Raw genomic sequence first — 20,806 nt, forward strand, 5'->3', positions numbered from 1 at the left:
ACCTCTTGCTGAATAGATCAATGATTTGGACTCTGGAATCTGAAGTATAATTTCAAAATTTGCAGACACCAAATTGGAGGGTGTAGTCAATACTGAATAAGTCTTGGCAAATTGCTATGAAGTTAATAAGCTTGCAGAATAGGGGTGCAATTGGCAAATTCAGTTCAACATAGTTAAGTGTTAGGTTGTGCATTTTGGCAGGAAGAATGAGGAAGCCCATATTTCATGGGGAAATGTGTCAAAATAGACTTGAGGAATCTGGGGTTACAGATGCACAAATCACTAAAGGTAACGACACATTCATAAGGCCATGAAATAAAACAAAACAAAGCACTGTGGCTCACTGTGGCACAGTGGCGCAGTGGTTAGCACCGCAGCCTCACAGCTCCAGCGACCCGGGTTCAATTCCGGGCACTGCCTGTGTGGAGTTTGCAAGTTCTCCCTGTGTCTGCGTGGGTTTCCTCCGGGTGCTCCGGTTTCCTCCCACATGCCAAAGACTTGCAGGTTGATAGGTAAATTGGCCATTAGAAATTGCCCCTAGTATAGGTAGGTGGTAGGGAAATATATAGGGATAGGTGGGGATGTGATAGGAATATGGGATTAGTGTAGGATTAGTGTAAACGGGTGGTTGATGGTCGGCACAGACTCGGTGGGCCGAAGGGCCTGTTTCAGTGCTGTATCTCTAAACTAAACTAAACTAAAACTAAAACTATTTCTAGAGGCACAGAATTGAAAAGCAGAGAAGTTATATTGAAACTTCATAGGACCTAGGTTATACCACATTTGGATTACATGCACATGTTCTGATCTCCATATTGTAAAAAGGATATGGGGACACTGAAGAAGTTTTAAAAAATAATTATAATACCAGAATTGAGAGGCTATACGTATTAGGAAAGATTGAACAGGCTGGGATAAACAAAGTGCTGGAAATACTCAGCACGTCAGGCAGCATCTGTGGAGAGAGAAACAGAGTTAACGTTTCAGGTCTGTGGTCGCCGAGTTGAAACGTTAACTCTGTTTCTTTCTCCACAGATGCTGCCTGACGTGCTGAGTATTTCCAGCACTTTCTGTTTTTATTTGATTTCCTGCATCTGCAGTATTTTGCTTTTATTGAACAGGCTGGGGCTCTTTCCTCTAGAAAAGTGAAGGCTATGGGGTGACCTGCTTGTAGTCTTTAAATTATAAAAGGGGTTAAATAAAGTAGATGTAGAGAAAATGTTTCCATTGTTGGTGAGTCCGAAACTAGGTCACGAATATGAGATAGTCACTAATAAATCCAAAAAGAGAGAAACTTCATTACCCAGAGAATGGTGAGAATATGGAACCCACTGCCACAGGAAGTAGTTGAGGCAAATATCATTGTAACATTTAAGGGGAAGCTAGATAAGCACATGAGGGAGAAAGGAATAGAAGGACATGTTGATGGTGTGAGATGAAGGGTGGGAGGAAGCTCGGATGGCGAACAAACACTGTCATGAACCAGTTTGGCTGAATGGTCTGTTTTTGTGCCGTAAATTCTATGTAATAAAACAGGATGGGGAGAGGAGGACAGTGAGGAGGCTCATTCAGAGTACAAACACTGGCATAGACCAGGTTGAGTCAACTGGCCTGTTTCTGTGTTGAAGGCAGCAGCCAGAGCAGATCTATGCAGAGAATAATTGAAGTATTTTATTAGAAAGCACCAGTATGAGGAAGCCAATGTGGGGAAAAAAAAACACATTGATTAAACTGTAAGTGCAATTTCTGTGCTGGCCTGTCTGGAAGCCTGCTTCAAGGTGGATGTGTGATCAGTTCTTGTGGATCTTGCAGGTCGAGATGAGTTGGAAGAGCTTCAACACAGGTGATGTCTTCTTGCTGGACCTGGGGAAGCTCATTGTGCAGTGGAATGGACCGCAGAGCAACCGTTTGGAACGGCTCAAGGTACTGGACTTGTTCTGATTCCTCCAGCTAAACTGGTGGGGACAGAGTTGCTAAAATTTGAGTGAGAAGGGGGAGACAGACAGATTATCTATGCCTCTGTACACTTTCACATGCTACTGTTAGGTTACCCAGATGTATTGCCTGTTTGTGTTGTCCTCCATTGTAAGTCTCTTGCATTTAAGCGTCAATCAATAACCTCTCGTTATTGACCCCTTGGCTACTGGAAACAATCTGCTTCTAGCTAGCAATCATTTCAGACATTTCTATTGGGGTGTTTATTATGGAGCTCTTAGTTGAATTTTTAAAAATTAATTCACAGGATGTGGGCGTCACTGGCAAGGCCAGTATTTATTTCCCATTCCTAGTTGCCCCTTGAGAAGGTGGTAGTGAGCTGCCACTTTGAACCGCTGCAGTTTGTAGTGGCTTGATATGACCGAGTGGCTTCAGAAGGCGGTTAAGGGTCTGTTTTTCCTCTTGACCATTGTGCATTTTTTGGTACAAACAAGTAAAGTTCACCACGTGCCATGTGACTTGAGTATCACATGACCAATGATGTCTATCATTTCTTATTTGCTAGTCTTAACTCTAGCTACAGCAGAATGTGTGGGAAGGACATATGTTTTCTTGGGAGTGGGTTGGGTAGTGGGTGTGTCACAGTGAGTTGTACACTATAGTTTGGCCAATGGTTCTATAGCTTTTATCATGGACTTTTTTTTAAAATGGAAAAGTGGTTACTTTGGGCATATTGCACTCCATCTCTAGAAACGCCATGATCTCTTGCTGAAGTGTACAACTGACAGCCTTGACTACCACCTGAACCCAGATTGATCCAGCCTCAACTCCATGGGAGTTGTATTTAACTATTTGCTGAATTACTGGGTCACATTAGTGAGCCAAACCACCTGAAGCTTAGTTAGTCATGTGATGCTCCACCTTCACATCCTTATTTTCAAATCTCTCCATGTCCTTGCCCCTTCCCTACCTCTAACCTCCTCCAGCTCCACAACGCTCCAATCTGTGCACTCCCTCCAATTCTGGCCTCTTGCTTGTTCCCAATTTTCATCACTCCACCATTGGTGGCCGTGTCCTCAGTTGCCTAGGTCCTAAGCTCTGGAATTCCCTCCCTAAACCTCCCCGCCTCTCACTCCTCCTTAAGATGCTCCTTTAAAGACTATCTCTTTGATCAATCTTTTGGTTAACTGTTCCTAATATCTCCTTGTGCAGCTCAGTGTCAAAATTTCGTTGCTAATGCTCCTGTAAATCGCCTTTTTGGAGGCCTTGCTGTGTTAAAGATATTATATAACTGCAGTGTCTGGGGTTATAATCGCTAGTGCACAGATGCATTATACCCTTTGAATACAGACGTTCATCTCGTTTGATTTCAGGCAATGCAATTGGCTAAAGATATCCGGGACCGAGAGCGGGGCGGCCGTGGAGAGGTTGTGGTGATTGATGGACAGGATGAGGCTGCCTCACCACAGCTGATGAAGCTCATGCATTACCTACTCGGCGAAAAGAAGGAAATTAAATCACCAATTCCAGATGATGTGGTTGACCAGCACCAGAAAACAGCTGTCAAGCTTTACCGGTGAGAGTGTTTCATCGCTGGAGTGTGGAGGAGGGAAAGAGGGGAGAATGGTGGAGGGGTGCAGGAGGAGGAAAGGGGTAATGCATTGGAGGGTGAGGAAGAATGGGAAGCAAGTGAAGATATGTCCTGAGATGCTGGACCATGATAGGTCAGAGCGGAAAGAGAGATTTTGGTCCAAGCGTCTGAATCTTGCTTATCAAAATAAATCCCCTTCACACTAAGGGCACGATTTTAACTCTTAGCCCACTTGGCAGGGACAGAGTGAGCAGTTGTAATGGAATGGCTCCATGCCCACTTGCTGGTTTCTAATTCCACTAATTCTGGCACAAGGTGAGACATGTGCCGATCCCAGTTGAGCCTAGTGTTCCGCATGGTCTCTCATTTACTTTTCTTCCTCTCCAGTGTGACTGATTCCGAGGGAAAACTGGTGGTGCATGAAGTGGCTGCTCGACCTCTGACCCAGGACCTGATGAGCAGCGATGTAAGTGACACCATTGCATCCCGCAAGAGTGGCTTTGATGAAGTAAATGTTTCCACTGACAGGAGGCTCGGTAACCAGAGGACACCAATTCAAGATCTGGAATGCGCTGCCTGAAAGGGCGGTGGAAGCAGATCCAATAGTTTCAACTGGGTGATCTGATCCAATTGCTGTCTTGGACAGTCTACTATTAAGATCAGATCAGTTACTTGAGATTCTCCTGGGTTAGATTAGAATGGAGCTAGGACTCTCCTCCCTCTCTCCTCCCTCTCACACACACATGGCTCTTTGACCCCATGGCAAGCCTATCACCATCAGTGGTGGGGCCCTCACTCATCCTTGCAGTGCCCCGCCTTCCCATGGCCAATTGGGAAGCAAAAACTGACTGGATAATTCTTTACTGTTAATCAAATGACCTTTTTCTAACCCTGCTGCAGTTCCCCCCCCCCCCCCCCTCCCATTTTCTCCAATATTTTTACAACTAACAAGCAGAAGTCTGCAAAGAAAATTAGGCAAAAAACCTTTTTTCTTAATGCTCCTGTGATTTTTCACCTGGGTTTTGTTTGCACCATTGTCCTGGAGCTCAATCTTCAAGTGCTGGAGACTCTCCAACTCTCAGCTGTAGGTCTAAGGTATTGAGGAGGGGGTCTGAAAATCTATGGACACCAGCCTTAACTTTGTGAGTGAGGTTCCCGGATTCGTGTTGGGGAATCCTCTCTTGCCTTGCGAATTATCGAATATAATGAGGCCATTTCGCCTATCAAGCTTGTGTTGACTGTCACAGCAATCCTGTTAGTCCCTCTTCCCCATCTCTTTCCCCATCTCTTTCCCCTTATCCCTGCAATTTTTCCTCCTTCAAGTATTAATCTCTTTTGAAGGTTACTATTTAATCTGTTTCCACCATCCTATCGTACGGCTACATTTTGGGTTGCCCCACCAATTATGTAAGGCAGGCATGGGACTTCTGATGTTGCCTGTCACCCAGATCTTAATGTGCCAATCATGGTTCGGTGGTTAGCACTCTCTTGCCTCTCAGTCAGAAGATTGTGGGTTCAAGTCCCGCTCCAGAGACTTGAGCCCTTAATCCAGGGTGATGCTCCCAATGCAGTAGGGAGGGAGAAGGCGTCTTTCAGATAATCCATTAAACAGAGGCCCTGTCTATCCTTTCCGGGGAACGGAACATATCCCACGGCCACCATTTTTGAATTAAAACTAGGGAATTCTACCCAGTGTCTTGACCAATATTTACCTCTCCACCACCACCACTAAAACAGATTATCTGATTATTGCTGTGGGAGCTTGCTGTGCACAAATTGATTGCTGCATTTCCTCCATTACAATAGTGGCTACATTTCCAAGAAAATTACTTCATTGACTACAAAGCACTTTGGGCTGTTCCGAGGTTGTGACGTGGTACAGATTTGCAAATTTCTTCTTTTTAGACGAGATGAAATGAAATTTTAAGCCCATTTCATTCGTTTATAGGACTGCTACATTGTTGACCAAGGTGGAAATAAAATCTTTGTGTGGAAGGGAAAGAAGGCCTCCAAAGAGGAGCGTCAGTCAGCTCTAACTAGAGCGATGGTGAGTAGAGCTTATTTCCCATCTTCCCACCAATGTGAGATACTTAATGTCTCAACGGCCTTGAATTCTGGCTTGAGAAATGAGTAATCATGGCGGAGAATGTAGTGGTACCTTTCCAAACATAGACTGAGCTACAATAATGACAGCCAGTCAACACAAGACTGATTTAGTGTTTTGATTGGAATGCTAGAGAGACGAGCAATGAAATGGATTCATTGCCCAGACTATTTAAATGATGGAACTTCTCTATAGCGACACCAATGGCTTTTTGACTGGTGGTTAAGTAAGGTTTAGGATTTTTTTTCATAAACCATTCTCGGTGTTGCCAGCAAGGCTGGCATTTATTGCCCATTCCTGGTTGCCCTTGAGGTGGTGGTGAGCTGCCACCTTGAATCGCTGTCGTCCGTGTGGTGGTGATGCTCCCACAGTGCTGTTGAGTAGGATGTTCCAGGATTTTGATCCAGCAACGATGACGAAACAGGTGATGTATGCTTTCGCAACCCCCCCACCCCCCCACCCCCCCAAATGTTTTGAAGAGGACTGGTCATTTGATTATTTCATTCAATCTGACTGTACGGGATTAAAATTTGGATCCTAGAAATAAAAACAGCAGGTGCTAAAACTCTGGCCACCTGCACATGTTTTACAACTAGGTGAAAGATGTCCCTTGACTGCTGAACTTCTAGTCCTCGGAAGGTTCCATGTGAAATACTGAGTGTTGGATTGCAGCAATTCCCTAACTGTTGTGAAATGTTACTTGCCCTCCCCTCATGTCCATCACACTGTCCTCACCCTTCCTCTTGTCTCACGTGAAGATATTCCACTCAATATTCTTCTTGGTGAAGACCACGTGTTTGCAATATTGTAAGGAAAGCATTAATCAGATTGTCTTGAAGTCTGCTAATGTTGTACTTTTCCTGGCTTAGTAATGGCAGCCTTTAGCTCTTGCCGGTTAAGGAAGTAAACATACAAGGAATGGTAGTCAGGAAAAGACTCTCTGGTCCACCCAGCCTGTGCTACACAATGACGATCCCTTGTTCATCACAATGTATACACTTCCCACTGCATCCAAAACGGGGTAGGCGGTGGCGTAGTGGTATTATCACTGGACTAGTAACCCAGAGACCCAGGGTATTTCTCTGGGAACATGGGTTCGAATCCCACCACAGCAGAAGGTGGAATTTGAATTTAATTAATAAATCTGGAATTAAAAAGCTAGTCTAATGATGGCCATGAAACCATTGTCGATTGTTGTAAAAACCCATCTGGTTCACTAATGTCCTTCAGGGAAGGAAATCTGCTGTCCTTACCTGGTCTGGCCGACATGTGACTCCAGACCCACAGCAATGTGGTGAACTCTTACATGCCCTCTAAAATGGCCTAGCAAGCCACTCAGTTGTACCTAACTGCTACGAAGCCAATAAAAAGGAATGAAACTGGACTGACCACCCGGCATCGACCTATGCACTGGAAACAACAACGGCAAACCCAGCCCTGTCGACCCTGCAAAGTTCTCCTTACTGACATCTGGGGGCTTGTGCCAAAGTTGGGAGAGCTGTCCCACAGACTAGTCAAGCAACAACCTGACATAGTCATACTCACGGAATCATACCTTACAGACAATGTCCCAGACACTGCCATCACCATCCCCGGGTATGTCCTGTCCCACCGGCAGGACAGACCCAGCAGAGGTGGTGGCACAGTGGTATACAGTAGGAAGGGAGTTGCCCTGGGAGTCCTCAACATCGGCTCCGGACCCCATGAAGTCTCATGGCATCAGGTCAAACATGGGCAAGGTAACCCCCTACTGATTACCACCCTCCCTCAGCTGATGACTCAGTAGTCCACCATGTTGAACACCACTTGGAGGGTGTTCCAAGTGTTCCAGGGCAATAGTACTAAAGACCTGTGCTCCAGAACTTGCCGCACCCCTAGCCAAGCTGTTCCAGTACAGCTACAACACTGGCATCTACCCTGCAATGTGGAAAATTGCCCAGGTATGTCTTGTATACAAAAAGCAGGACAAGTCCAACCCGGCCAATAACAGCCTGATCAGCCTACTCTCAGTCATCAGTAAAGTGATGGAAGGTGTCATCAACAGTGCCATCAAGTGGCACTTGCTTAGCAATAACCTGCTCAGCGACGCTCAGTTTGGGTTCTGCCAGGGCCACTCAGCTCCTGACCTCATTACAGCCTTGGTTCAAACATGGTCAAAAGAGCTGAACTCAAGAGTTGAGGTGAGAGTGACTGCCCTTGACATCAAGGCATCAAGGCAGCATTTGACTGCGTATGGCAACAAGGAGCCTGAGCAAAACTGGAGTCAATGGGAATCAGGGGGAAAACTCTCCGCTGGCTGGAGTCTTACCTAGCGCAAAGGAAGATGGTTGTGGTTGTTGGAGGTCAATCATCTGAGCTCCAGGACATCACTGCAGGAGTTCCTCAGTGTCCTAAGCCCAACCATCTTCAGCTGCTTTATCAATGACGTTCCTTCAATCATAAGGTCAGAAGTGGGGATATTCGCTGATGATTGCACAGTGTTCAGCACCATTCGTGACTCCTCAGATACTGAAGCAGTCTGTGTAGAAATGCAGCAAGACCTGGACAATATCCAGGCTTGGGCTGATAAGTGGCAAGTAACATTCGCGCCACACAAGTGCCAGGCAATGACCATCTCCAACAAGAGAGAATCTAACCACCTCCCCTTGACATTCAACGGCATTACCATCGCTGAATCCCCCACTATCAACATCCTAGGGGTTACCATTGACCAGAAACTGAACTGGAGTAGCCATATAAATACCGTGGCTACAAGAGCAGGTCAGAGGCTAGGAATCCTGAGGCGAGTAACTCGCCTCCTGACTCCCCAAAGCCATCTACAAGGCACAAGTCAGGAGTGTGATGGAATACTCTCCATTTGCCTGGATGGGTGCAGCTCCAACAACACTGAAGAAGCTCGACACCATCCAGGACAAAGCAGCCCGCTTGATTGACACCCCATCTACAAACATTCACTCCCTCCACCACCGACGCACAGTGGCAGCAGTGTGTACCATCTACAAGATGCAATGCAGCAAGGCTCCTTAGACAGCACCTTCCAAACCCGCGACCTTTACCAATCAGAAGGACAAGGGCAGCAAATACATGGGAACACCACCACCTGCAAGTTCCCCTCCAAGTCACACACCATCCTGACTTGGAACTATATCGCCGTTCCTTCACTGTCGCTGGGTCAAAATCCTGGAACTCCCTTCCTAACAGCACTGTGGGTGTACCTACCCCACATGGACTGCAGCGATTCAAGAAGGCAGCTCACCATCACCTGCTCAAGGGCAATTAGGGATGGGCAATAAATGCTGGCCTAGCCAGCGACGCCCACGTCCCATGAATGAATTTTAAAAAAACCTAGATGCAGTGATCACTGAACTGTTGAATTACAACTGATCTTAAAGCAATGGTCAGTTTAGTACCTAATTATAAAGACATTCTAATGAATATATTTCAGGAAACTTTAATTAGTTGGCTAATTCTCCGCAGCAAAACATTTGTGAATACATCCTGCTGTTTGGAAACAAGGGATTGGTTTGGAATTAAATTACAGACTTGTAATTAGAAGTTCCACTACCATCAATAAGTTGATAGCGTTAGGGAGTTGTACCAATCCACGGGAAAAAGAACTCGTTAGGTCTAAAGTTATTGTCCAGGGACAAGCTTGTTAAAATTCCCCTTGTGTGACAGTACTGTGGGTGCACCTACAGCACATGGACTGCAGCAGTTCAAGAAGGTGGCTCGCCATCCCCTTCTCAAGGGTATTTAGAGATGGGCAACAAGTGCGGATCCTGTCGGATGGTTCCCCGAGCAGACCGTCAAAGTCATTTGGCGGAATGCCTCATCACCAGAACTTTCAAACAAACACCAAGACGTAGCTTGGCTGGTGGTGAGAAGGGCCCTCCCTGTCAGATCCTTCATGCACACCCGAAGTCTCGCCCCCTCCGCACAATGCCCCCGCGGTGGCTGTGGTGGGGAAGAGACGGTCGCCCACCTCCTCCTGGAATGTGTCTTTGCAAAGCAGGTGTGGAAAGAGATGCAGTGGTTTTTGCCGAGGTTCATCCCAAGCAGCTCTGTAACACAGGAGTCTGTGCTCTACGGGCTGTTCCCAGGGACGCACACCGAGACAAACATCAACTGCTGCTGGTGGACTATCAATTCGGTGAAAGACGCCCTTTGGTCTGCCCGAAACTTGCTGGTCTTCCAGCGCAAAGAGTTGTCCGCCACCGAATGTTGCAGACTGGCACATTCCAAGGTCCAGGACTACGTGCTGAGGGACGCACTAAAGCTTGGGGCAGCCGCAGCAAAGGCTCAATGGGGAAAGACCACAGTGTAAGGTCCCCCCACCAAGCTGAACTGAGGGGCTGGATCCATGGGAAACCCCTCGAACTGTATCGGGAAAATTTTCATTTGCTGTACATGTAAAAATTTAATTGGCATGACAAATGTGAAATGGAAGGGTTGTGAAGCAACTCATGACCGTATTGAAGGAAACTGATCTCCCTTGCAAAGTTTGTATTTTTTTGGTGCTGTTTGGAAACTGTTTGGCAATGTAATTTTTACAGATTTTTATGAATAAAGTATATTTTGGAAATAAAAAAAAAACAAGTGCTGGCCTTGTCAGTCACACTCACATGAAAAAATGTGGGTACTGCAGAATTACGTGGCTTGTCACGAAGAGGTAAGAGAAGGGTATAAACAGGGGGCGTTGGACAAGATACCTGGGATTCTTAAAGGCTTAAGATACTGAACTGAGAACCCTAACACATCTCAAGTCCTCTAACTAATCCCATAAAGTTTTATTGCAAGCATTGCTTACAACATCTGTCCCTCAGCCAACATCATTTAAAAAAAAAAATAATCTGGTCATTATTTCGTTGCTGTTTTGTGGGAGCTTCATGCGTGCAGATTTGCTGCTGCATTTCCTACATTACAACACCTCAATGGTATTTAATTGGCTGTAAAGTGCTTTGGGATGTCTTGAGGTCATGAAAGGCACTATATAAATGCAAGTTGTTAAGTCTTTATTTAGGAGCTGGCCACACGAGTTTTTAATCACTCCAATGTTCTGTTCTCAGGGCTTCATTAAGGCCAAAGGTTACTCTGATTCTGTGAGCATCGAGTCGGAGAATGATGGTGCGGAGTCGGCTCTGTTTAAACACCTTTTTCAGAAATGGACGGTGAAGCATCAGACTGCTGGCATGGGCAAAACTCACAGCATTGGCAAAGTTGGTATGTGAGCCTGTGCCAGGGTGGAGCAGAGTGGACTGGTGGTAGGGTGTGTTGGGGGATGAAACTCTGCTGTCTGCCTTTGATTTACTAGAATGGTTCCAGGGATGAGGGACTTCAGTTATATGGATAGATTGGAGAAGAGGCTGTTCTCTTTGGAAGAGAAGGTTGAGAGGAGATCTGATAGAGGTGTTCAAAATAGTGATGAGCCCAAACAGAGTAAATAGGGAGAAACTGTTCCCATCGACAGGAGTGTGGAGAAACCGAGGACGCAGAAGTAAATGGTAAGAGAACCAAAGGCGACATGAGGAAAATTTTTTTATGTATCCAGTGGTTGGGATCTGGAATGCACTGCCAGAGAGTGTGGTGGAGGCAGATTCAAGCGTGGCTTTCAAAAGGGAATTGGATAATTATCTGAAGAGAAAATATTTGCAGGGCTACGGGGAAAAGGCAGGGGAGTGGGACTGTGACTTGCTCTTGCAGAGAGCCGGTACGGACGTGACTGGCCGAATGGATGCCTTCTGTGCTTTAACCGTATGATTCTCCCCTTTACTTGTTTTTCAGCTAAAGTAGAACAGGTGAAATTTGATGCCATGGCGATGCACGCCCAGCCTGAGCTCGCAGCCCGTGAGAGGATGGTAGATGATGGGTCTGGTGAAGTACAGGTACCGTCACATGTTCCCACATTTCCACTCTGCCTGTCTGCTTGTACTCTACTGCAAAATCTGTTTGATGAATTTTAAATTCTCATTCCAGCATTCAAATCCTTCCATGGCCTCGCCCACTCTCCATCTCTAGTTTCCTCAGCCCTACAACCCTCTGATCTCTGTTCTCCTCCAATTCTGGCCTGTTGTCCATCACACCCCTACTCCCAAACCCTTCACTCTACTGTTGGCACCATGCCTTCAGCTGTCTGGGACCTAAACTCTGAAATTCCCACCCTAAATTCTCTCCCTCTCTTCTCCCTCTCCCTCTCTTCTCCTTTTCCTCCCTCTCTTCTCCTTTTCCTCCCTCTCTTCTCCTTTTCCTCCCTCTCTTCTCCTTTTCCTCCCTCTCCTTCTCCTTTTCCTCCCTCTCCTTCTCCTTTTCCTCCCTCTCCTTCTCCTTTTCCTCCCTCTCCTTCTCCTTTTCCTCCCTCTCCTTCTCCTTTTCCTCCCTCTCCCTCTCCTTTTCCTCCCTCTCCCTCTCCTTTTCCTCCCTCTCCCTCTCCTTTTCCTCCCTCTCCCTCTCCTTTTCCTCCCTCTCCCCAAGGGTGCTTGGAATGGGGGAGGGGAAAGACTGGGGATTCCTTCCCTTTCCAAGCAATGGTCCATTTGCAGGAATGGTATGCAAATAATTTGGATTTTATTTATTTATGACCCCTTTTTTCTCTTCCTCCTGGTAGCGATCTTGCCCAATGTTCAAGATGTGTCTTTGGCCTAATCTGATTAGGGATGGAATGTTGAATCATTTTGCCTCCCGTGAAGCTGTTGACTCTTCGATACCAAACAACAGCACCCCAGCAATCTCCCTGTGGCATCTTGTCCAAATACCGGTTTGTGGGTAGCTCTGATTTGCTGGCAGTCATTTGACTGACTCAGCTCAAGGTTGTGCTTGCCCTTGCCCAACTTTGCACACTGGCTTTTCCAACAGAGATCACTGGATAGCATGAAAATGCTCTCAAAATTTGGGGGGCTGAGACCTGTTTTAGTCCCACTATCAATGGTTGAGATTAGTAACCCTGCACAGGGCACAAAGGAAGGGCTACCTTGATCACTATGCCTCAGCTGCTCACTGCACCCTGTAAGCCAAGAAGTAACCTGATCTGATCAAAAAGTTTGGCTTTGACTTACTTAAGTAATTAAAAATGAAATCTGCAATCTCTGATTTTCCTTTTCCTTTTCCTTTTCCTTTTCCTTTCCTTTTTTTCCTTTTCCTTTTTTTTTCCTTTTCCTTTCCTTTTTTTCCTTTTCCTTTTTTTTCCTTTTTTTTCCTTTTCCTTTCCTTTTCCTTTTTTTTCCTTTTTCCTTTTTTTTTCCTTTTTCCTTTTTTTCCTTTTTCTTTTCCTTTTTTTCCTTTTCCTTTTTCCTTTTTTTTCCTTTTTCCTTTTCCTTTTTCCTTTTTTTTCCTTTTTCCTTTCCTTTTTCCTTTTTTTTCCTTTTTCCTTTCCTTTTTCCTTTTTTTTTCCTTTTTCCTTTCCTTTTTTCCTTTTTTTCCTTTCCTTTTTCCTTTTTTTTCCTTTTTCCTTTCCTTTTTTCCTTTTTTTTCCCTTTTCCTTTTTTCTTTTCCTTTTTTCTTTTCCTTTTTCCTTTCCCTTTTTCCTTTCCCTTTCCTTTTTTCTTTTCCTTTTTCCTTTTTTCTTTCTTCCTTCCTCCCTTTCTTTCTTTTCTTTTCTTTTTCTCTCTCTCTCTACTATAACCAATCTGATCTGTTTCCAGATGTGGGTGATTGAGGATCTGGAGTTGGTGCCAGTGGAGATGCGGTGGTTCGGGCATTTCTACAGTGGAAGCTGCTACCTGATCTTGTACAGCTACACAGTCGGAAGCAAACTTCACCACTTCCTCTATATCTGGCAGGTCTGTATGACCCATCTCTCACACTTGGGAGTGAGTTACAAGCTGGAATCTAATCGAGGGGTTTGTGGGGGTTTATAGAATAATGAATAAGAATGTTGCAAATTTTACAAAGCAGTGTTGAGCCTAAAAGGCCTGTCTCTCTTCTGGGCTCCAGATGTCTGACTTGCCTTCTTACCGTATCCCTCCAGAAAAGCATTAAGCTCCATAATGCAATGGCTCAGACACCCACTCTAAGCCCTACACACCAGGAGGATTCGGAGTTCTGTTCCTATGCAGTTCAGTTGGATGGTCCCAACCAGACAAGCAGGTGCCTGGGTGAGGAGGGCAGGACCAGGGTTAACAGTTGCCAACTGTTGCATTGGAGGCAGTGTAGGGAAGGTTCACAAGTTTCATCCATAGAATGAAACTAGGTTGGGCCAATACTCATTGGAGTTTAGAAGAATGAGAGGTGATCTTATTGAAATATATAATATTCTGAGGGGGCTTGACAGGGTAGATGCTCAGAGGATGTTTCCACTTGTGGGGGAATATAGAACTGGGGGGCATAGTTTCAGCATAAAAGTTACCCATTTTAAGATAGATGAGGAATTTTTTTCCTCTGAGGGTTGTGAATCTTTGGAATTTTCTACCCCAGAGAGCAATGGAGGCTGAATCACTGAATATATTCAAGGCTGAAATACCTATTTTTCAACTATAGAGGAGTTGAGGATTATGAGGAACAGGCACAAAAATAGAGTCGAGGCTGACCAGATCAGCCATGATCTTATTGAATGGTGGAGCAGGCTTGAGGGGCCAGATGGCCTACTCCTGCTCCTATTTCTTATGTTTGTGCATATTTTAATATACAGGGTGTGAGGTGCAGTGGGCTTCATTGAAGGCCTATTTTGACAATTTTTCTTTTTTCTTTCAGGGTAACCATGCTAGTCAGGGTGACATTGCTGCCTCTGCCTACCAGGCTGTCCACCTTGACCAGCAGTACAATGGAGAACCTGTACAGGTCCGAGTGACTATGGGGAAAGAACCACAACACCTGATGGCCATTTTCAAGGGCAAGCTTGTAGTTTTTGAGGTAACTTAGATATAATGAGTGGATGGGAAAATAAGATGTGTGTGCGTGCGCGTGTGTGTGGTCTTTGTTTTATCGAGTGACATCCCACCACCAGAGCAGATATCAAAGACTCACCTGCTGTCCACCCAACCCCCAGGCTGACCACCTGATCCCACTTCATCTCCATCACAACCTACTTGCACTGCTCCTGCCTCAACTTATCTACTGAAAACTTGGCCCTTGCCTCTTACTACCTGCAGATTCGACTGTTCCAATGTTCTCCTGGCTGGCCTCCCATCCTCCATTAAACTTCAGCTCGTCGCAAACACTTCTGCCTGTATCCTGTCCCGTTCGTACACTTCCACCCCGCGTATCCCTCCCCACCTGTTGTCCTTGCTGACCTATATTGGCTCCTGGTCCCCTAAATGTCACCAATTAGTTAGACCATATTTTGTCAATGTGCACAGTTCTGTTCCCCATATTATAAAAAGGAGAGAGTGGAAGGTGCAAAAAAAATTACAAGGATAGTATGAGAACTGAGGGTTTATACCCATTAAGAAAGATTTGTTATGAAAGTGATTGATTGTTTTGTAAATTTTTTATAAAGGAATTTATAGTTAAGCTGAATAAAGATGTTGGATCTGTTTTTTAAATCAAGAGGACAGTGAGGGAGCCAGATGGGCAACAGTGTCGTCGTTTGTCACATAGCCTGGGTTAAAGATGAGCAAAAACCCTGGTAGCGGGTAGGAAATTGACAAGTGTTCCTTTGATTGAACAGCCCAGTAGCAACAGAACACCTGGGATGGGCAGAAAAACTGACAAGTTTTCTCGTTGAGGGTCAGTGCATGAGAGTTTTACCTCCTGGAGGAAGAGACCAGATTCTTGCTGAATGTTTTTCAAAAAAGTCAAGTGCTGCTAAAAGTGTTTTTTTTAAAAAAAAAAAAGGACAGAAGAAAGAGAATTCCAAGGAAGAACAGAAGACTACAACTCGGCTCGCTTTCCCGCAATTCCCTAAAAGGACTCTGAAGTTCATTGTGTCGAGTTGTCTTGTTTCCTGTATTTCAAGAAGGCCTGCTAAATTACTTTTCAACGCCACCTGAGGAGAACTATTCTGGAAGATTCTAAAGATTCTGTCTAAGTGTGCTCGAAGGTTGGACGGTGTGTCAGTTTGGTGCAAGTGTGTCTCATCTATTTTTCAGGGGTGGGCAAGTGATCTGCCCAGGAGTGTTTTTTTTTGTCTGTAATAGAGCTCTGATCTAAAAATCCTTTTTTTTTTTTTATTCTTTCAGTTAACCAGTGTATGTGTGAGTGTGAGAAGGGACTAAGGTAAAGGGGACTTCTTAAAATTTAATGTTGGATTTTTAAAAATTTGATATTTACTTCATTGCTAGTTGTGACTTGTTTTATAATCTGTTAATTTTCAGTAAAGAAACCTGGTTAGTGTGTTATATTCTGGGGAAAACAGTGTATGGACTGGCTGTGTCAGTTAGTGGGAAAATTTAAAGAATACGCTGTGACCTGTGGAGAAGTGGGACTGAATTAACAGTGCACTCCTCCCACCTCAGCCATAACAGATTGAAAAAGTTGGAATTCTTTCTTCTCTAGAAAAGAGAAGACTGAGGGGTGACCTGATCAAGGTCTTTGATTGTTAGAGTTTTGAGAGGCTTGATGTAGTTTCCACTTATGGGGGAGACCAGAACTAGGGACCATAGATATGAGTCATGGATAAAATCTAATAGAAAATTCAGGAGAAATGCCTTTACCTAGAGAGTAGTGAGAATGTGGAACTTGCTACCACAAGGAGTGGTTCAGGTAAATAGTATGGATAGATTTAAGGGAAAGCTGGACAAACACATGAGGAAAAAAGAAATAGAAGATTTGCTCAAAGGGTGGGAGGAAGCTCATGTGGAGGATAAACACTGACATGGACCTGTTGAGCCTCTTTCTATGCTGCAACTACCTGGCAACCTTTCATTGCTGGGTCAAAATCCTGGAATTCCCTACATAACACTGATAGGATTTTCGGACAGACTGCAGCAGTTCAAGAAGGCAACTCGCCACCACCACCTCGAGGACAACCAGGGATGGGCAATAAATGCTGACCATGCCAGCAACGCCCATTTGTTGAGAATTAATTACAAAAAACACCCCAAGAGTGGCAGGAGCCTGAGAGCAGATTGCCTCACAAGGTCTGGGTTCAAGTCCCACTCCCGAGCTTCAGCACAAAAAGCAAGGCTGACACTCTAATGCACACTGTGAGGTGCTGTCTTTCAAATTAAACACTAAACCGAGGCCCCATCGCTTGCTTGGGTGGATGTAAAAGATCCCATGGAACTATTTCAAAGAGCAGGGGAATTATCCCGGGTGTGACGGCCAATATTTATCCTTCAACCAACATCACCAAAAACATTATCTGATCATTATCACATTGCTGCTTGTGGGAGCTTGCTGTGCACATACTGGCTGCTGTGTTTCCTGCATTACAACGGTGACGACACTTTAAAAAGTACTTAATTGGCTGCAAAGCACTTTGAGACATCCGGTGGTCATGAAAGTGACTATATAATTTCTATTTTCCATGTTTCTATAATTACAGAATCACAGAATTGTTACAGTGCAGAAGGGGGCCATTCGGCCCATCGTGTCCGCACCGTCTCTCTGAAAGAGCAATTCACTCAGTTCCATACCCTGCCTTCTCCCTGTAACCCTGCGCATACGTCCTTTTCATATAACTGTCTAATTCCCTTTTGAATGCTTCAATTGAACCTGCCTCCACCACGTTCTCAGGCAGCGCATTCCAGACCTTAACCACTCGCTGTGTGAAAATTTTTCCTCATGTCACTTTTGCTTCTCTAACCAAATACTTTAAATCTGTGCCCTCTCGTTCTTGATCCTTTCACGAGTGGGAACAGTTTCTCTCTATCTACTCTGTCTGGACCCCTTTTGGTTTTGAATACATCTATCAAATCACCTCTCAGCCTTCTCTTCTCCAAGGAAAACAGTCCCAACTTCTCCAATCTATCTTCATAACTGAAATTCCTCATCCCTGGAACCATTCTCGTGAATCTCTTCTGTACTCTCTCCAATACTCTCATGTCTTTCCTCAAGTGCGGCGCCCAGAATTGGACGCAATACTCCAGCTGAGACCAAACTAGCGTCTTATACAAGTTTAACATAACTTCCTTGCCCTTGCACTCTATGCATCTATTAATAAAGCCCAGGATACTGTATGCTTTATGAACTGTGCTCTCAACCTGCCCTGCCACCTTCAATGACTTATGCACATATACACCCAGGTCCCTCTGCTCCTGCACCCCCTTTAGAATTGTACCCTTTATTTAATATTGTGTCTCCACATTCTTCCTACCAAAATTAATCACTTCACATTTCTCTGCACTGAACTTCACCTGCCACCTGTCTGCCCATTCTACCAACTTATAAATTGTTTCTTTTTTAAAGTCTGGTGTTCAGGGGAACACAAAGCTGTGCTGAAGATCTACACGAGATTGGTCACTGGCAGCTCAAGCATCACAAGTGGCCATTAATCCATCTAGATGCGCACCCTTGCCCAACTTATTTGCCCAATATGACCTAGACTAGGATCCAAGCCCATTTGTCCCAAGTCTAATCCAAATTCTGATGTTGCAGTTCGTGTGCCCAAACCAATTCTACCTGTTGGAATGATTGGGCTGACAGATGTGGTGGTCGCGGCAGCAGCATGTTTTTTATTTTGGGTAGTGTTGACGATTCCTCGGGTCTTTTTCAGGGCAGTGCCTGTGGGGCTGATGACCACCAGTCCCCAGTGCGTCTCTTCCAGATTCATGGCAAGAATGAGTACAACACCAAAGCCTTTGAAGTCCCAGCACGTTCCTCCTCCCTCAACTCTAATGATGTCTTTGTGCTGAAGACAAGTGACCAGTGCTACCTCTGGTATGGGAAGGTAAGCACTCTTCAAATTCTTTGGGCAGCATTACTGGGATCCAATAGAAAATCCTACCCTTCCCTTAATTAGTTCTGTAATCCACCCCAACCACAAGTGCGAGCAAGATTATAACGTGGCCAGTAAATGGGGAGTGGGGGTGAAATAATGAATCAACTGTGGGTCCAAACAGCCAAGAAATGAACTTTTTTGGCTTCCGGCGGGAATAAAGACAACATGGCTAATTGTGAATAGGAAAAGGATCTACCTTTTTTCCCTCATTCTATGTAGAACCAATGTTTGAGAAGATTTTACATGTTGCAAGATGCAATCTACTGGATGTCCTTTTGTGGAAAGAAATTAGATCACTTTTACATAATCAGTACCATTCTTTACTCAATGGGAGCGAGTTTCTTGATTTGATCTTCTAGAGATCTAAAAGAGAGTTGGTGTTGAGGAGAAATGTTGGTGCTCCAGTGGCTCAATCGGATGAGCCATAAGTAAGAGGAAGATCCTGTATTTGATCCCCAGTGCCTGCTGACTTAACTGGTCTCCATCAGAGTGGCAGTAGGAATTGGCCTTGGTTAGTGAGTGGGAAACTGGTCAGGGCTCCTGCTTATGAACACTGTGGGCATCAAGTTAAGATGAGACCCCGTTCATCTGTGATGCTACCCAATAGTTCACTGACATTCTGGTTATGGACAACTGGAAGGTGCTACCAAAGGGAACCTCGAGCCTCTGAAACCATGGTCCAAATTTTTTTTTTTTAAAGACTCTTTCCTTCCCCTACCGCCCACACACACACAAAAAAAAGGATGAAACTGGGCAGGGGACAGTTAAAATGAGGGCAGCAACTTGCCCATTCTGATCCCACTGCTTTCCAGTCATGTCCTAATGTTGATCTGTTCTTTGAGCAGGCTAGTGGGATGCAGGGTCCAATGTGCAGATTGGGGCCTGATGATTTCAGTGAGACCCTATCTGCAATTTTAGTCTGCGGTCTGAGCTTCAGGGTGTGGGGGAGCTCTCCCTGTTCTTCCCCACCCTACCCCTGGTCTAAGCTGCCAGGAACCAGACCATGAGTGAAGAGGTGCGGTCAGGTAAATAAAAAAAAATGTTAAAATTTTATTTTGTGTGCCACGTGAAAGCTGAGGGGTCTTGCTTGACCTTCCCTGCACCCACCCCACCCCGCTGACCACAACCACTCACCTGACTGCCAGGGATTAATCTCGGCCAGGTTGGGAGCGAGCTGGATTCTGATGGGAGAGGGAGAAAATTTACAGAAATGAGCCTCGTCTGGAGCTTCACCTCGGAAATCCATGGGAGCACTACCCACTTGGGAGCTCACGAGCACTGCATGTTTCCCTCCACCCTGTCCCCCTTAGAATGGGGCTTGTGGCTTAAGTGAAGAGTTGATGTTTTCAGGGTAGGTGAAAGGAAAGAATATCAGTTATAAAAGGAGGGAGAAGGAAGGAACAAAGTTGTGCATCTCCTCTTCATGATTCCTGTAAATACTCTTTTTTTTTTTTTGACGTAGGGATGCAGCGGTGATGAGAGAGAAATGGCCAAGAGTGTGGCTGACACCATCACCAAGAAGGGCAAGGAAAATGTGTACGAGGGCCAGGAACCTGCTAATTTCTGGGTATCTCTTGGAGGGAAAGCACCATATGCCAACAGTAAGAGGTACATCCTTACCTGCTGAAGAAAAGCCCACACTGTTAATATATGGACAAGTATATCCAAAAGGATCACACCTCCTGCTTTTAATGTCCGTTGTGACTTAGCAGGTCACACACTTCCATCTCCGACTCAAATGTGGATTCGAGTCCCACGCCAGAGACTTGAGCACGTAATCCAGGCTGGCACTCCCAGTGCGGTACTGAGGGAGAGCTGCACTGTTGGAGCTGCTGTCTTTCAGATGAGGCATTAAAACAAAGGTCGCGTCTGCCCTTTTAGATGAATGCAAAAGATCTCTCGGCCGCTATTCTGAAGGAAAGCAGAGGTCTCCCTGGTGTCCAGGGCCAATATTATCCCTTATCCAACATCACTTTGGTTTTTTTTTAAAAAAACCCAGATTATCTGGCCATTTCTATAATATATTTGCTTTTTGTGGGAGCTTGTGTACAAATCAGCTGCTGAGTTTCCTATGTTATAACACAGACCGCACTTCATTGGCTGCCAAGCACTTTGGCACGTCTTGAGGTTGTGAAAGGCGCTATATAAACACAAGCTCTTTCTCGGAATGCACCAAACTGACCCACAAACCATGGTTCAAGAGTAGCTTGATGTAAAGGCCTGCTCGGGTATATAATTTAAATCCGACCCGACTTGACTACCAGAAATTAATGACACTTACTCTTACTCTTCCATTTCCCTCCCTGACCAAAAGGCAGCACTGCCACTGTATCCGACCCGAGCTGAGCCCGAATGCTGGACCCGG

General features: G+C 45.2%; 1 protein-coding gene across 2 annotated transcripts in view; it reads left to right on the forward strand.

Annotated features, from left to right (window-relative positions):
* Positions 1-20,806, forward strand: part of LOC137371841 (villin-1-like) — a 51,399-nt gene that overhangs the window by 17,509 nt on the left and 13,084 nt on the right. For both annotated transcript variants that reach the window (XM_068034778.1, XM_068034779.1), the window contains exons 6-15: positions 1,813-1,923; positions 3,309-3,511; positions 3,914-3,992; positions 5,475-5,573; positions 10,697-10,850; positions 11,412-11,512; positions 13,265-13,402; positions 14,313-14,471; positions 18,217-18,390; positions 19,904-20,049. In XM_068034778.1, coding sequence (XP_067890879.1) covers positions 1,813-1,923; positions 3,309-3,511; positions 3,914-3,992; positions 5,475-5,573; positions 10,697-10,850; positions 11,412-11,512; positions 13,265-13,402; positions 14,313-14,471; positions 18,217-18,390; positions 19,904-20,049 — 1,364 coding nt within the window. The remainder of the gene's footprint in view (positions 1-1,812; positions 1,924-3,308; positions 3,512-3,913; positions 3,993-5,474; positions 5,574-10,696; positions 10,851-11,411; positions 11,513-13,264; positions 13,403-14,312; positions 14,472-18,216; positions 18,391-19,903; positions 20,050-20,806) is intronic.

Source organism: Heterodontus francisci, chromosome 7 (genome assembly GCF_036365525.1).
Source record: "Heterodontus francisci isolate sHetFra1 chromosome 7, sHetFra1.hap1, whole genome shotgun sequence".
In the NCBI taxonomy this organism is placed as follows: Eukaryota; Metazoa; Chordata; class Chondrichthyes; order Heterodontiformes; family Heterodontidae; genus Heterodontus; species Heterodontus francisci.